Raw genomic sequence first — 17,068 nt, forward strand, 5'->3', positions numbered from 1 at the left:
CACTCATGCAAACGTGGCCATAGCCTTATATAATTGCAAGAGTATAGAGTATAAATTGATGTGTTTGACGGTACTTTAAAATTATCCATTTACGCTGCACCACAGCCACACTGGATTTCTGTGCCGCGTAATCGTATGTTTGTTAGATGATGACAAAATGTTAATTCTCTAGCTGCAGATGGTTTGGATCTCTCGCAGGATCCAAAATGCCGACAGTAATAATGAATTAAGAACACTGAACATTCGCCCATGATTGTATTGCATAGGGGCGGAGTTCCGCTCGTCTCAGCAGTTGCCCAATAAGAGGGAGGAACTGAAACTTATTATAAAGGCAGTCGTACGTGTTATGAACATTCAGACATCAGCACGCGGACTCCGGCGTTATCCATAGCCCTCATTTCCAATAATCGACCTATCATGGCACAGAACGGGATTATAGAGAATGGACAGTCCGATGGGGGTATTCCTACAGTTCCGCAACCTGTTCAAATATCAGAAGTGAAACATACTAAGGTAAGACAGCCTTCTAGAGATTAAATGAATCGCAAATATCTACTGTAAGTGGCAAACACTAAGTAGGCGATCGTATTATTACTAAATAAAAATAGTTCCCAGTGAAACATTTTGTGAATATCAAATTGCTGTTCAGAACTTTTGATTTGACAGCCTACGCCAAAAATACACGCGAAGCATTTCCAGGTGTTACAATTTAGTTCTGAAGTGACCTTGTAAAATAGTTGCCGGGTGAATTTGGTAGTGCTAATAGTTTTTTATTTCTTTTTTGTTGTGAGCGAGTCTGTGTTCAAGTTAGAGCACACTTCTAAATATTTAATCGCGGTTATATCAGGATAAAATGTCACGCTCTAGTAGTCTATAATTTTCCCACATGAGATCATGAAATGTAAGCTATGGATAAACTTTTCCACACTCAACTGCACATTTTTCCCATTCACCATGTCTGTTGTTATTCCTGTCATGATACCCCAGTTGTGATACGAATCACGATTTCAGTTAGCTATGTCAAGATTCAATTAACTTTGCTTGTTTTTAAATGGATGCTTCTTTTCAACCCACAGATTTTTATCAACAATGAATGGCACGCTTCTGTCAGTGGACATAAATTCGCGACATACAATCCTGCAACAGGTGCAAAAATCTGTGATGTGGAGGAAGCTGATAAAGTATGTTTTCCCTCGAATTTGAACCATTAAAATATTTGTAATTTATCGCTATGCAGCAATCACACGCGAAATGAAGGCTGACCACTTGGGAATTTATTCAGTTTTAGGCATTTCGAATTAGCCACAGATGTTTACGATTATGTTCTAGACCTATATTGTTATTTATTGCAGAACTAACCATAAAACTAAAATTCCTAACAGATATGATCATACAAACTCATGTACCAAATGGCCTACCATGTAATGTAAACTGAAAAAGACTGAAAATAATATATCGACACTGTTCCAGAGAACCAAATATATAGTCTACATTTAATATATTACTTATTCTTTTTATTTGTTACGCAATGTATATTTTATACCTTAAAACAGTCGCAGAATCCACTTCATGGTAGCCTACCTATGAGGTTAAATAACCTTGGCGGTATAGATGCAATTTTACATTTGCAGGTAACAAAATAGGCTACCAAAATTGTTTTACCTGTTCTATGCCAAATATCTATAATAACTGAGGAATAAAGATTGGAAAGACTAGAGTCGTATTATTAAAAGAATATACAAATTTGGAGGGAAAACGAGTCGGGTTGGGTGTTTTCCACAGGCGGACGTAGACAAGGCAGTGGACGCAGCGAAAACAGCCGGCCTGAGAGACTCTCCGTGGAGGAAGATAGATGTGTCAAGTCGAGGGCGATTGTTGAACAAGCTTGCCGACCTGGTGGAGAGAGACCGGGCTCTGCTGGCAGTGAGTTCATCCACGTCTTACGCATTTACGGTGGCTTTCTTTGTCCGTGCGCCCGCCCGGCTGTTCGTTCGCCGGGCTAACTTACTACAATTTTCACACGGCAACTTTAAGACATCACCAAAATTAAGACCCGAAATGTGTCAACGGTAATTCTCTTTACCATCACAGCGGACTTAAATGACATTTCCGCACATCTGAACTCTGCAGATGCAATTCCAGCCTTGTCAAATAGGTTACAGGAGATCTGGTTACTAACCGAGCACTTAGTACATTACTCCTTCAATAAAACAATCTAAATGAGTCTCCATTCATTTAAGCTATTGAAACACACAAATTTTAATTTTACAAAGTGCAGCATACACATTTTAATAATGCTGGGCTCATCTCTCAAATACCTAAAATAAATACATCAAGTGTTTAACAACCATCTGAATGTTTTATTTAATCTACGAAGTCAATAAAAAGTGATTCCAAGCATTATATAGGGCAAATGCCACATGAAAATAAATTACTTTGTCCACATGTACCCTCAATAGAAACATTTATGGAAATTAACTGTCCAATGTTTCAAGATAAAGTTGCTTGATAGAAGTAAAGTTTGTTCTCAAAGTTCTTTACTCTATACATATTTCTTTCCTTGGAAAAGGTGAACAATGGCATGAATAAAGCATCTAAAATATGTGCTCAGTTGTGTAGTCTGTATAGGATTGCAATATTTGTAGAAGATTTTCAGTTCAGTTCATGTACAGTGCTTTCTTAAATAGCGTAGAGCACTGTAAAATATGCAGTGTTAAATCAACTCTTATGGAGTGCATACGGTCCCTGTTGGACTCATATATCTGTCAGAGTTGAAATAACACTGGGTATTTCTCTATGTACTAAGAATATAATAAAATGTTTTATGAAGAGCAAACAAAGTGATGTCAAAATCGTGTTTATGCATATGTGAAAACTGACCCCATCTGACCTTCACTTCACTGATATTGTCATTTGTATTTTCAAAAGACAAAAGTCTGTTTAAAAGTCTGAGTGTTGCTTGCAAAAGGGTGATATCATACAAATGCTCTCGTTTGTTTTACTGACTTTAGTTGCTCTCTAAATCAGATATATAATCTTCATAATTAAAGCCTTCTCCAAATCAGTTTTCACTTCATTGACCAGCCAAATCATATTATAAATCACATTTATAAATCAATTGTAACAGATGTGCATTAAGTAATATTGAAAGATCGCATGTGCCTGTTAATTACAAACATGTCCTTGGGTACTTTGTTCTTGGGTATCTCTAATTACAATAACTCATAACTCTATTTGGGGACATAAAAACAGATTTTGCAATGTAAAGGTAAATGCTGTATGTCTCTATTGCAGTTCAATAGTTGTATTTCCTCTATTATGAATTTTCCTTATTAATGTATTAGTATTATTAGAGAGAGAGAGCAAAAATTATATATAGTATGTAGGCCTCTGAGATAGATGAGCCTAAATCATCTAAAGCATATAATGTTTTAGTAACCAGTTCATACAATCCATTATGAATATAATTCTGTAGGATGAACAAAAAGTTCATCCTTTGTCTTTCATGATAGAAGATGTAAACGATTTTAAAAAATATCTATAGTATTCTGCAATGAGAAAGAAAGGTTTCATATGTAATGAGCAAAGTGAAGGCTCGTTTCCTTGCAGTTCAGACTTCTGTATCTCAGGGTAATGGTGAGGGAGCAGAGGATTGAAATAACTAGAGGCTCCTTTTCAGTAATAATGGCTGCCATTTCATCCCACCCTGGCTCTCATTAAAACTGCTCTGCCAGCTATCGCTGCCATGCAGAAACAGATCCCCTGGTTCTGGTTCATATCTTGCCATTGGACTCTGTTACAGTGGGAAAGGCTTTGTTTATTATTATTATTTTATTTTTGGACTCATTAATTCCCTCAGCATTTTACATTCTTGGCATTTGCAGTGCACATGAAATGTTGTGTAGCAACCGCTTGAACTTAAACCACTTTTGCACAGTTTAACAAAGTGACCAAGAGATTGTCAGAGCCTCATAGAGGCAAGTCACAATTTATTTTTGCTCAAAATGCTCGAAAATGCCTGTTCTTTTACTTTTTGTCAGGGTAATGCCTCCATTTCTCTGAAATTATTTTAACTTGCAGGTTCAGCTGAAATAGTTCCTGTACAGCCATAATTAGGTATTTTACACTGTCATGTTATTGATTTCAGACTATGGAGTCAATGGACACAGGGAAACCATTCCTGCATGCTTTCTTTATTGATCTTGATGGTAGTATCAAAACTCTAAGATACTACGCCGGCTGGGCAGACAAGATACATGGCAAAACAATGCCTGTTGGTAAGTGTACACCGAGTATTTGCCGTAAAAAGTGTTCTGTATTTAATTTCAACCAGATTCTAATTCACAAATGAATCCTGCTTTGGCTTTATTTGCAATGAACATTGAGTTTTTGTGTGTGTATTAATGTGTTATCATTTAATATAGAAATAAGCATTTGGCCACTATTTGTGCACTAATTTATTTGGTTCATTTAAAATTTAATCAAAAATTGAAGCTCAGTAAGGTTAATAAGTTAGTGGATTCTCAGTTCCAGTAGGTGGCAGGGGGTGGGGGGCGGGGCATGGGGGGTAGTCAGGTAATCCAGCTTCTCTCCCTTACCACCCCCGTGCAATTGCTGCAACTCTGGGAGACTGAATAGACAAAACATTCCTCCCACGTTCCCCTTGATTAGATTCAAATCAAGTGTTAAAAGAGGGAGGGCTGGGACGCACAATGGAGTAGGAAGAAGCTCTGATCATTATCATTGAGGGGCAGCAGCCTGTGGCGACAGTACTCCCAACTTGGACAGTCCACATAGACTATATTGCATGTTTATTCTCCTTTTTTGGCTTGGAATACCAGCAAATATCTCACCCTTTGTACATAAATGTGGGCTTACGAGAGTCTGTGGGATTTGTTCCTTCCTTTAGCATATGACTCCACTATGTAAATCAAAAATTTGATAACCAATTGGGCCGGATCACCCACAGAAATCGAGAGATAACGAGCTTCAAAGGTAACTATTGTGTGAGGGAGTCTCAATGTCTGTAATCAGTGACAAAAAAGGCATTTGGAAACATGATAATGTCAATGGAAAGCCTGGACTGAACAGATTACAGGGTGTGGTTAAGATGCATCCCAGTATGCCGAACCTGACACACAAAATCCCACACTGTATGTAGATCCTGGTGTAGCCATCAGTGTGTCTACCAGCGGGTTCACACATGGAGGTTGGATGGAGGAATTGCCAAGATGCAATTCAGCACAAGACTCAGAACTACTTAAAAATGGCTCACTGAACAATTGACAGCAAAAAGTTTCTCAAGAAGACACTTTTTATATGTGATAGTTTTAAATTTTCATCGAAAGAGCAGTAAAAATGAACCACAATCCTCCTTAATTGAGGGGTTCCTTACCACTGGACTGGGTGGACGAGCAGTGCTAAAATGAGCAGTGGAAATACAGAAGACTTACAAGAAGGTGACAAGTCAGTGTCCAAGCATATTCAATCTATTATAGATCATTTATGATGTTGTGAATCAACACTGTTCAACAAACATAAAAGCAAAGGTATTTTCTGGCAAGATATCCAGTATGATGCATTGTAGTTACTTACATCACACTTGATATGTTCTACTTTTTTATGCACTTGGGCAAATGTAACTCAAGAAGCAATGCTACGTAAAGCACTGCTCAATGTTTTCCATAGCATGTCTTATAAAATGATAACCCAACAAAGCTACCTTGAATCACCTCTGGCTTGATACTCGATGCCATGGTATGGGAGTAATGGAGAAGGAGATTCCAGACTGTGAACAAAGGTGTAAGGCAGAGCCAAAGGTAGCGCTGCGGAGAGATTGAACCACAGCCCAATCTTTTCACAGCGTTTCAGTCTCCTGTTACAGTGCATCCCCGCCTAAAACGCAGAGTCTCGTTCTGAGCCCTGCGTCAGCTACTGAGATTTTCCTTATTTGTGTTCTTTTCGGTGTTTGTTTTTGATCGCCAAGTCCAACGGTAGGCTGTAAATTGAATTGCCAGGTGTGCATGAATAAAAAAAATTGACTTATTTATTAAGATTATCCATTGACTGTTATATTACTTCTTTGCCAGATCAAAGTTTCATGTGCTTTACCAAACATGAGCCTGTTGGTGTGTGTGGAGCAATAATTCCGGTAAGTACAAAAAAATGAATGACTAAATGTATTTTCCATTGATTAGGACGTCCACATTACTCTGTTGGCAGACTTTGAAAGTGATGATAAAATCTGTATTTAGATCATAAGGAAAACAGGAGGGAAGTGAAAGGTCTGAATTTCAATTAATCAAATTATGGATAACTGTATTGATGTGTGTCCTCTTCCATTAGATTGTCCATATATCAATGCAGCATAATCTTGGAAAACCTGTGTTATTAGCCTGCATACTGTAATAAAACATGGAAGTGACACTAGAAGGATGTTTGCTACTGTTTAAATTATGGAATAGACTACGGAATCTGTTTTAGTAGATTAAATTAAAATTCCATATGTCATTTGTGAGGTTTTAAAAGCAACAAGTAATTTTTTTTATTTTTAATGTTTTGTACGAGTGTGCCAGATTGAGAGCCATTGGCTGCTTTGACTTCACAAGGCAAACGGTTTTGTGCCCTCCCCTCCTCTCAGTCACCACGGACATGGCTTGTGTCTTCCCCTGATCACGGTTCAGGCCCATTGTTGGCCTCTTTGTGCTGACTGCAATGTTATCAGTGCGGCGTGATGTAGCTGAAGAGCTACACTCGTACTTGAGGGAAATCAGGCTCAGGGGTTGGCTTTCACAGACAGGGGAGCCACACTCCACCAGACCCTGCACTGGCATCTAGAGCCAGTGCCCAAAACTTGGCAAAGTATGCACGTTTCAAAATAACAATACGAAGAAAGAGAAAAAGAAAACCAAAATATTTCTATATAGCTAATAGAAGGCCATGTTTTGTAATTAAATTCTTTGGATTTTGGAATTATTTGAGCAAGGAAAGCTACACCATTTCATTTATTAACAAAGAACTGGTTTTGGTTTTCCTAATAGTTTCCCAACAAGTTATTAAAGTGAAATGGCACACCAAACATTTACTGAAACATAATCTTAATCTCAACCCACCCTAGCCATACAGCCCCTAACTTAATCCCTGTAAAAAAATAAAAATAAAATAAAAAACTACAAAAAAGGACTGGAAAGGTCTTGATTGGAGATATACATTTACAGACAAAATGAGTCCAGCAGTGATCTAATCCTTGTTTTTTTAAATAGCTGCAGCAAATAAATCTGGTTGTTAAAGAATTAGTTGAAGATTATAAATGAGGGACAATGTGCAACTCCTATAATATTACCCTCCCATTTTCAAATTCCATAATTTTACATCCCTGGCAATTATAATCATTCAGGCTTATCTGTGAAAATAGACATATATCTTCTTGTTTTGCTTTGGCAACAAAGGAGCAAAACCATGCAGTTGTCAGACATGGGAGATTATATCATAAAAATGAAATTCATACTGAACTATTCAGTGTAATTACTGGCACACAAAGAGAATGAGTCATCATAAAAGCAAAACAGGAAGCCATACTCAAGAGTTTGGGGAAAAAAAATCTCCAAAGCTGTAATTGCAATTGCAATCACTGCAGCCAAAAAATTTGAAGTTAACAGTACAAAAGAATAAACTCTTCAAATGTTCTCACTTAAAGCAGAGATTCTAGATATGTATTTCATATTGCTTTCAGTCACTGTAATTTCCTAGTTTTTCTTACAGTACTTATTCATTGTCCTGTCAACCCAGAGGATATTATGCATTCTTTTTTTTCTAACTGAAACAAGCATTCCCATGCTCTGAATAGGACCTCATCTTTAAATTTGCCTCGAGTTGCTGTGCTGATGTCCTTGTCATCTCTGATTCACTTGTTTTGGGTCAAATTGCAGTGGAACTTCCCTTTGTTGATGTTTATGTGGAAGATTGCCCCGGCCTTGTGTTGTGGCAACACAGTGGTTATCAAGCCAGCTGAGCAGACACCACTCACAGCTCTCCACATGGGGGCGCTAGTTAAGGAGGTGAGTTAGCCTCCATGGGCCTGCGAGCATCAGGTTTAGACTGGGTAATGTAGACATGTCTGCAAGTATATTTAGAAGCCTTACCAATGAAAATCATTCAGCCATATAAGGAAAATTAGATGGGAATGGAAGGAACTGTTCCTAGGGAGATGTAATTAAAGACTCATGCCCTTCCATGAATATTATACATTTTATTAGGCTGAAAGCATTGAACAATAGCCTGTATGCTGGAGTCACATATGGTACTGTGCAAAAGTCAGATACCACTCTTTTGTTTATTCATTTTTTAGTCAAATCAGTCATTCAGTGTAAATAATTTTTTCAGTGTCAGAAAATAATGCAGCAAACATACATTTAACAGAAAATTACAAAAAGCCCCCACATGTAATATCAAATCCATCAGTATTTGTCCACTCATTCTTTTGTGCACCCTACTACCACTTTAAGTCTTCCATACTTCCAATCAATGAACAAGTTACAGCTGTGTCCTCCCAACAAAAGTTGTTACCCAAAGTGTCAATGATGTTATGTTAGAACCCTTTGCCTTCAAACAAACAACTATGCAAACACACCTTAGCTGCCTTGCAGATTTCATGGTCATGTGCATCAAAAATGGTTAAGGGAGATATTTCTGATGAGATTAGATATGCAAATTGTTGTGTTTTAATGAATCACATTCTTGTTTGTGTGCCATGTAGGCTGGCTTTCCCCCTGGAGTGGTGAACATCTTGCCTGGGTTCGGGCCCACGGCTGGTGCGGCCATATCCAGTCACATGGCCATCGACAAGGTTGCATTCACCGGGTCTACAGAAGTGAGTTCTTTCCTACTAAAAATAGAAATATATTTGTGTTATTATCAAAGCCGGTGTTCAGATAGTATAGTCACTGAACTTTTGGATGCCTGAAAATGATGTTAATTACATTACAGGCATTGAGCAGACGCCCTAATCCAGAGTGACTTGCACAACTTTTACATGGTATCCATTGTAGCATTTTACATTGTATCCATTTATACATGCGAGAATCTGAATAGAATGTATTGATTGGGGCTGAGCTCAGCTCTAATAAGCTAGAAAACTCTTGATACCCATCACAATCATTCTGCTAATAATACTGGTCCTGATGTAGCCCTATGGCCCCATTTCTGTTCCCTAAAAATGAGCAGAATATGTTTGCAGTTGTTTCAGACATTGGAAATACCAATATAATAATGCAGTCACTGGATTTTAAGTAACTCCTGTACAGACCTGGGTCAAATACGTATTTGTTTTGGATTCAAATACTTTTCTGTGCTCAGTTGTGCCTGGTGTAATTGAGCCTGCTATATGACCAAAAGGCGGGGTTTGCTCTTCTTGAGAGTATTTCATTGGTTCCAATACACCAGACAAGATCAGTAAAGTGTAGAAAAGTATTTGAATCCAAAACAATTATGTATTTGACCCAGGTCTGCTCCTGTACTGTACAAAGGCATTGGAAGCAAATTACTGAAGCTTTCTTTAAGCATGTTGCAAACAACCTTTTTCACATTTAAGTATCATTTAAGTGTAGTTGGAACCAAAATAAAATACCATGCAAGGCAACCTGCTTTGTTACAACACATTTTAATGAAACTCTATGTAGCTGCTTGGATGTAATTTTCTTTGATGGTGTCATTCATTTGTTGAATAGAGCACAGTTGTTTATTGGTTTTGAATCGCTGTCTTTCAAATAAAAAAAATGTATTCTCTTAGGTGGGAAAACTAATCAAAGAGGCAGCTGCCAGAAGTAATCTGAAAAGAGTGACTTTGGAACTTGGAGGAAAGAACCCCTGCATCGTATTTGCTGATGCAGATTGTAAGTAATATGACTTTCTTTGAATTAGTACGATTCAGTTGCAATTAATAATAATTATAATAATATCAAAGTCATAAAGTGACCCTTTTCGAGTATCTCAAGGTGTTTTTGTATTGTGGGTTGTAGTGTGTGCCTTGGTGTGCTTTATCATTTGTGATAAATGCCATGGGATATATAATGATCAGAGTGAGTCAGGACACTCTGTTTAATTCCTCATTTGAAAGGCACCGTCTTTACAGAATGGTGCCTCCATGCACTGGGAGAATGAATTTTACTCTTCTTTACGCTGTCTTTACACTCTAACTATGTTAAATGTTTTTTTCCTTTCACTGAATCTAGAGCCAGCAAAAGTCACTTTCCAATGCTACATTTGTCTTGATGCTGTCACCAAATTTAGCTATTAGATATTTCTGGTGGCAACACATTCGAGATCACCTCAGCTTAGTGTGGGTGTGATCTGTTAGGGCCATGTAACAGACACTGTAACTGATTTTATTTATTTTACTTGAATAACAAGCATGTCATTTACAGTATCTGAATAATCCACTGGTATGTAATCCCACAATTTTATTCTAACTGTCTCAAGCTGTGGCATTCTCTTTCTCTTGTAAAGTTAAATGTAGCTAGAGAAAATACATTATTTGCGTAGTCTGTTATGCTAAAAACTATAACAATTCTTTGGTGTTTCATGATGCTCTGAACCGATTAACTGTTCTTTATGTCATCAATAAGTGCATTGAATTGAACCATAGAGAACAAAGGGTAGTCTATAATCATCCTCAAGTTCAAATAAATCTGTTACTATCCCAGATAGAAGAACCAGCACATTAGCAGTGGTTGTTAAAAAAATCCTCCAATATACCCTATCCTCTTACTTTTGTAAAATAACTTATCGCAAGATTCTCTTTACACTATCATCTGAAACGATCAAGGTGTGAACGTATCCCAGATGCTTTGTACACTAACTTCAAATGTGGCATGGATATCTCTCATCTAAAGAGTAATTAACAAGAGATGTTTCTGTACAAAAGAATTTCATGGATTGTACCAATTCGAGATTGTTCTAGATGTTCTAAAGACACCTTCAGTTCAAAGGAAAGACAGCCCCCTACTGGCCCACCAAGTAGGATTCCGGTAGAGTCCCAGCCAAGATCTTGACAAGCCTGGTCTCAGCTTCTGATATTTGACAAGCATTTAAGCATTTAATTTAATTGTGTAACATATGTTTGAAAGCCGTGTCAGATCCATTGTGTATAGTAGTCAGTTTGTGGGTTCCAGTATATAATTATCTGTCTCAGTAGAACAGTATAAAACTGGGTATGTGAGATCAACAGCATGTTCTAAGGCTGTAGCATGTAGCATGTGACAGAGCTAAAGTGGGCAAAAGTACATCCCAAGGTCTACAACCATGTCCCTTAATTGCAACCACGTCCCTTAACTCTCAGGTGTCCCACACTACAGCCCTGTAACACGCTGGTGGAGGAGACAGTTTAATGTCGTTCTCCTCCTCCCAACAGTGCAGCTGGCTGTGGAAGAAGTCCAGCAGGGGGCGTTCTTCAACCAAGGTCAGTGCTGCACAGCTGCCTCGCGCGTATTTGTGGAGGAGCCTGTGTATGAGGAGTTTGTGCGGCGCAGCGTTGAAAACGCCAAGAAGGTGGTCGCAGGGGACCCCCTTGATCCACGGACATCACATGGGCCACAGGTGAGTGCGTTCATGTGTCTTTACTGCATGTCAATCATTATCTTTTAGTCACGTCACTGGAATTAAACACATTCATGTGCAAAACATAGCACGCCGAATCTCATGTTTGGCACAATAACGTCATTTTTTGGGAATATGAAAACAATAATTAAACAATAGTAAATTTGCCTTTTGGTGTTAGAATTTATTTGTTATTGGATTGTACCACTGAGGGAAGAATGACAGATGTTTAGATGGCCAACATATACTGGTAGAGCCTTCCCAAGCGTCTGATGGGTATAACCTTCTACAGGCCCAATGTCTCAGCCTGATACAATGGTTCATTTATCAGATCATTTTCAATGTGTAGCTCAGCAACAGGAACATCAGTCATGGAGCTGTGTGCGACTGACCTATAATAAACACAAGCACCGCGCCTTAATATCTAATTCACTCCACCTGTGTAAATTCCACTGATATTTTGCCCTCATATCTGAGTATTTATTTTCAATGCCCTGCTTTTGATTATCGAAGTTTGAGAGAAAAAATGTCTTTATTATCTGAGAAGTGCCACGTTTACCATTTTAACTGTCAGTCCTCTCGTGGGACCAGCAAGGCAGAACACCTGGCTTCTCAGTGACGGTGTTGTGGGACATTGTCGCTGCAGATTGACCAGAAGCAGTTTGATAAGATCATGGAGCTGATAAAGAGCGGCAAGAGTGAGGGAGCCAAGTTGGAGTGTGGAGGATCCGCCGTCGAAGATGGAGGCCTCTACATTCAGCCCACCGTGTTCTCAGCGGTCAAAGACCACATGCGCATCGCCAAGGAGGAGGTATGGGGTACTCTTCTAAACATAATTTTCTTTTTATCCCCTTTTAAAGAGTGGATAAAAAAAGTTCACACTCCTTTCATATTTTTGCTTTATTCAGACAGGGATAAAGCAGAGAGAGTAACAGAGAGAGAAGGGATCACAGCTCAGAAAGTACCATGGCAGGGGAACCCCAACTGTGTGGGGTGACTTGTATACTGTATGGCTTGAGAGTAGGCCACCCTGCAGACTGAGTCACACAGCTCACGAAAACGTTGTCATTTAAAAAAAGAGAATAATTTGCACACATTTCAAAGCGTATAGCCAAATATTTGTTTGTAGAGATCCTTGTCTTGCCCAAGCTTCATTCAAATGTGTGGCAGCGCTATCTACAGGAAAGCAATAGGGAAGGTGTGACAAATAGAATCACTCGATACACCCATTGTTCCCATTATCCTATAGTCAGCATTCATGCCAATGTTGTCCTCTGCAGATCTTTGGCCCAGTGCAGTGCATAATGAAGTTCAAAAGCCAAGATGAAGTGATCAAGAGAGCAAACAGCACGCAGTACGGCCTGGCTGCAGCCGTGTTCACACGCAGCATGGACCGCACACTGACCATGTCTGATGCTCTGCAATCCGGCACTGTATGGTAGGTTGAACGGCTTTCCATCCGCAGGGCCTTACGAACACAACCAGGTCCTGGCTCATATTTTGGTCCAGGTTATTAACCCTCCTCATAATTAAGTCACTAGTAATGGTTTCATAAGAAGACAAATCCCAGGGAATGTGTTTGGGCGGACATGATGGTGTGATGACCTGGTGTTACATCTTTGAACAACTGATCACTTCCCAGGCTTTTCATTTTCAGAAATATTTACATTAATAGCTGACTCCAGTTAGATTTAATGATTTTAATTCATCATTTCAATTTAAACCTTAACTGCTTACAAGTTTGTTTTTAAGAAAACAATCTAGCTATAAAAATACAACAATAACATTTATGGACACAGTTGTGTTTCCTTATCCTATTACGTATGTAAGCCAATACTGTTGTGCAAGCTAAGTCAATTGTCCCAGCCAAATACCACTCTGTGTTTGATCATAAAATTAAACTGTCAGACATGTGACCTGTTTCTAAGTGGCATATATATTCCTTACTTATTATAAAGAAACTGCAAAAAAATGCTTTGTCCCGTGCCCTTTCTGATAACCTAAGAGTTTTAGCAGGTACAACAGATAGTTTTTAAAAGCCTGTTTATTTGTCTTATTTCATACATCGGTCCTTCCCTGCTCCTGCCTTTTGTCTGATAGGGTCAACTGCTACAATGCTCTTCATGCTCAGTCACCGTTTGGGGGATACAAGATGTCAGGAAATGGAAGAGAGCTGTAAGACTACTTCTTTAATGCATATTTCTAAAATAATAATAACCGTACTGAAAGCACACAAGTTTTTTAAAATTTTTTCATTGTATGATAGGTGTGGGATGAATATTTTGGTCTAATCTTTCAGATTTCAGAATGCAAGGGATTAGGTAATTATGATATGGCAGTATTAGTGAGTGCCCTCTTGGAAAATAAGCTAAAAGGGTTACATGTGTATTATGCTCAAAGTAGTTTAAAATTGTTGAGATAACAAGAGTGTTTAAAGAGTGGTTTGTGCATGATTATGGTCCATTAAGAATGTTTCAGAGCTTATATTAAGGTTTTATTTTTATTTTCAGAGGTGAATATGCCCTGGCAGAGTACTCTGAAGTCAAGGCAGTGACCATAAAGCTTACAGAGAAACTCTGAATGGGGCAGTGGGATACACTTCTGCTGGGACCAGCTTCGCCATGGGATCAGGAGGAAAGCCCGCCTGCGAACTGCTACCCCAACAGCACTTTTCACCTGTGAAATTCCAGCATTTATGGATTGCAGAGATATGTGCTGCATGCATATGGGTTTCCAGAGTGATGTGCTCATATCAACCTGCATTCATATCATTTATTTATATAAGCATTATGCACATAGAGAAAATTATTGTTTAATGGGAATGCTGTCATCTCTGAGGTAAAAAATGTCTTTGTCCTTTTTCAAAGACAGAAAGATACTGTGTGCACATTTCCAGAGAGGTAATATTTACCTATAATCAACAAGCACCACTGTTCTGGCGCTCTTTAGAGACTTAAGCCTGTTCTGTTATTCTTACACAAGAGTCAATTTAGCATCTAATTTCAAGTTCAGTTTGGAAATACTCTACAAATCCTTGCAAACCATTAGCATTTGCATAATATATTCATAAGTTTCTTGCTGAACATTATGGGTTGATAATGCAGATTGAAATATGCCTTGCTCACCATTTAGGTCCAAGCCTCCATGGAGAATATGAAGAGCCCGTAACGCTCTGAATTTTCAGAAGCTTTATCTTAACCCGTACAGAATATGCAAGAAATTAGTGAATAGATTAAATATATTTTTAATAAATAGAGATGTGTCATGATTATGTGCTATGGAATTGTATTGTTGTAATATTTGAAATATGTTTAATAACCATAAAATGTGCATGTTTTTAATGTGTACTCTTCCAAGTTAATAGATTCAGTCTTTAATTTTCAGTTTTGTTCCTTTTTAAGGTGGTAATGGTATACCTCTTGAGTTAATTTAAAGAATGTTTTTAAGTTTTTCATTTGACAATATAAAAGAGCTCTTTTTTGACTAGGCTATGCTAGGATCAAAAAATTCTGGGATGCACATAATCTGACCATAAACACTACTCTCATCCAGGAATAACCATTACAAATATATTTAACACATTTTTAGGGAACTGTAAGTGCAATGAAATAAGATCTGTATATCAGCATGGTATAAAATTGATAAACCGGAGAATAAACAGAAATTCTTTACAAACTATTCTAAAAACTTCTTAAGGAGGGCTGTGATTGCTTGACTAAGCATGCCATTTAAGCTTGGCACAAACATTAACTGTAAGGTGGGTTCATCTGGGCCTTTCTGTCTGATAAAATATTTATCAGTCTGGGCATGGAGAAATAGAACTGCCTTTATTGCCATACGTTCGCATTTAAGAACTTAATCAAAATATTCAAGCCAATGGAGTTCTTAATGTCATTTTATTTATGCAGCATGGCAACTTTACATGTGTTGTAACCACAAGTGAAGAAAGCTGGCTGAACAAGCTGAACTGGTTTACACTTTACAGGAAAGACCAAACAAAACAAACAAATACATGGCCCTTTCTTTTAAATATTGTGAATGCTTCAGCTGAAGATACTCACAGACATGGTTTCGAGATTTGGTTCTGCATACAAATAGATTTTTATGAAATATTAAATTAAAATATTTCATTGAAAATACATTTAAACTGCAGAGGTTTTCATTTTTTGCATACAATGCTGAAGATCTAATATAAAGGAAATTAATTATTTGATGGCTCCAACATTTCCGAGCAAGGAGCAACTTTCACTCCTTACACACTTATGGTACGGTACAAATGTGAGTGACCACCCTTTTGTTTATTCAATTTCAAGTAAAATCAGCCAGTCAATAATGTAGGAAACATGTATTTAACAGAAAACCACAGAAAAGCCTTCACCGCTACATGTAATATCAGGCCTAGAAATTGCACTGCCCAGAATGGCCTTTGTAGCAAACATGCCAATGGTGCAAACTGGTCTGGTTAACTGGTCAAAGTTGGTTTCAAATGCAATGAAATACCCCCCTTCACAGTATTTTCAGTATTTCATTAGATTCCAGGTAGCTGTGTGACAGAGAAGGGAGCAAGAGCTAGCCAAGCTTCTTTGGCCAGCTGTGTCATTGCACTTTTAGTCAATTCATAAGAAAGCTAACAAAAGGTGTAGGTGAGACAATTATTAACCTGTATCAAAGTGATGGAAAGAGAAAAAGTGTGGTTAAAGAAAGGAACTGCTCATTATTCAATCTGTTAAATATGGTGGAGGTATAGCTTGTGGATGTATGATACTCGGGTATAGCTATAGACAATACAGTGTACACAGGATTTCAATTATAAAAAATAAATTTTCTATTTTCCCCGACCTTCTGGACCAAAAGAAACCCAAACTGCTACATATAATGAAATATATAATCACAAAAATTTAACCGATGATGTTTTCTTTGGTTGTCAAACAAACATTGTTTTCTATGTGAATTCATCGGCAGCAAGATCTCTTGCACTCAGCATGCGCAGTAGAGGCTGTTTCCCGTTACTTCCGGATGTTTCACTGCCTGGCCCCTCCCACCCTCTCCAGTTTCTACGCTGTATGGTCTCTGGTCTCTGCATATTTTCTGCGCAAACACCAGGGGGCTTTTACTCTAATAGCAATGTATTTCCATGTCCACTGTGCATTAGTACCTGAAAGTGCATGGAGCTGCCTCAGTTTTGCACAAAAATAAAGATTTCAAGCAAATCAAATGGCACATTTGGCTAGTGAAATATATATTGGAAATGCATAGGTGCTGACAAACGTCTGAGACAGCGCTTAATTGCCCATATCATCACAGACTCTCTCAAGAAAACCGCAGATGCTCAATGTTACAAAGTTGTTTGTCTTAAATGGAAATTAACATTACTGGCCCTATAAATGACAGACGTTCATTCTTGGACGTGTAATCGCTATTTTTATTTTATTTACATGTTTACTTAAAATATAGAAATGAATAGGCTATCCCTCGT

The 17,068-nt window shown here is 38.1% G+C and overlaps 1 protein-coding gene across 1 annotated transcript; it reads left to right on the forward strand.

Annotated features, from left to right (window-relative positions):
• Positions 1 to 347: 347 nt before the first annotated feature.
• aldh1a3 (aldehyde dehydrogenase 1 family, member A3) lies at positions 348 to 15,278 on the forward strand. The gene is made up of 13 exons (XM_035416510.1): positions 348 to 513; positions 1,077 to 1,181; positions 1,783 to 1,923; positions 4,148 to 4,277; positions 6,090 to 6,151; positions 7,929 to 8,057; positions 8,756 to 8,869; positions 9,788 to 9,890; positions 11,408 to 11,592; positions 12,239 to 12,403; positions 12,873 to 13,030; positions 13,693 to 13,767; positions 14,103 to 15,278. The coding sequence occupies exons 1-13, from the start codon at positions 418 to 420 to the stop codon at positions 14,170 to 14,172; spliced, it is 1,533 nt and encodes a 510-aa protein (XP_035272401.1). The 5' UTR covers positions 348 to 417; the 3' UTR covers positions 14,173 to 15,278.
• Positions 15,279 to 17,068: the final 1,790 nt, after the last annotated feature.

This window comes from Anguilla anguilla, chromosome 5 (assembly GCF_013347855.1).
Source record: "Anguilla anguilla isolate fAngAng1 chromosome 5, fAngAng1.pri, whole genome shotgun sequence".
NCBI lineage: Eukaryota > Metazoa > Chordata > Actinopteri > Anguilliformes > Anguillidae > Anguilla > Anguilla anguilla.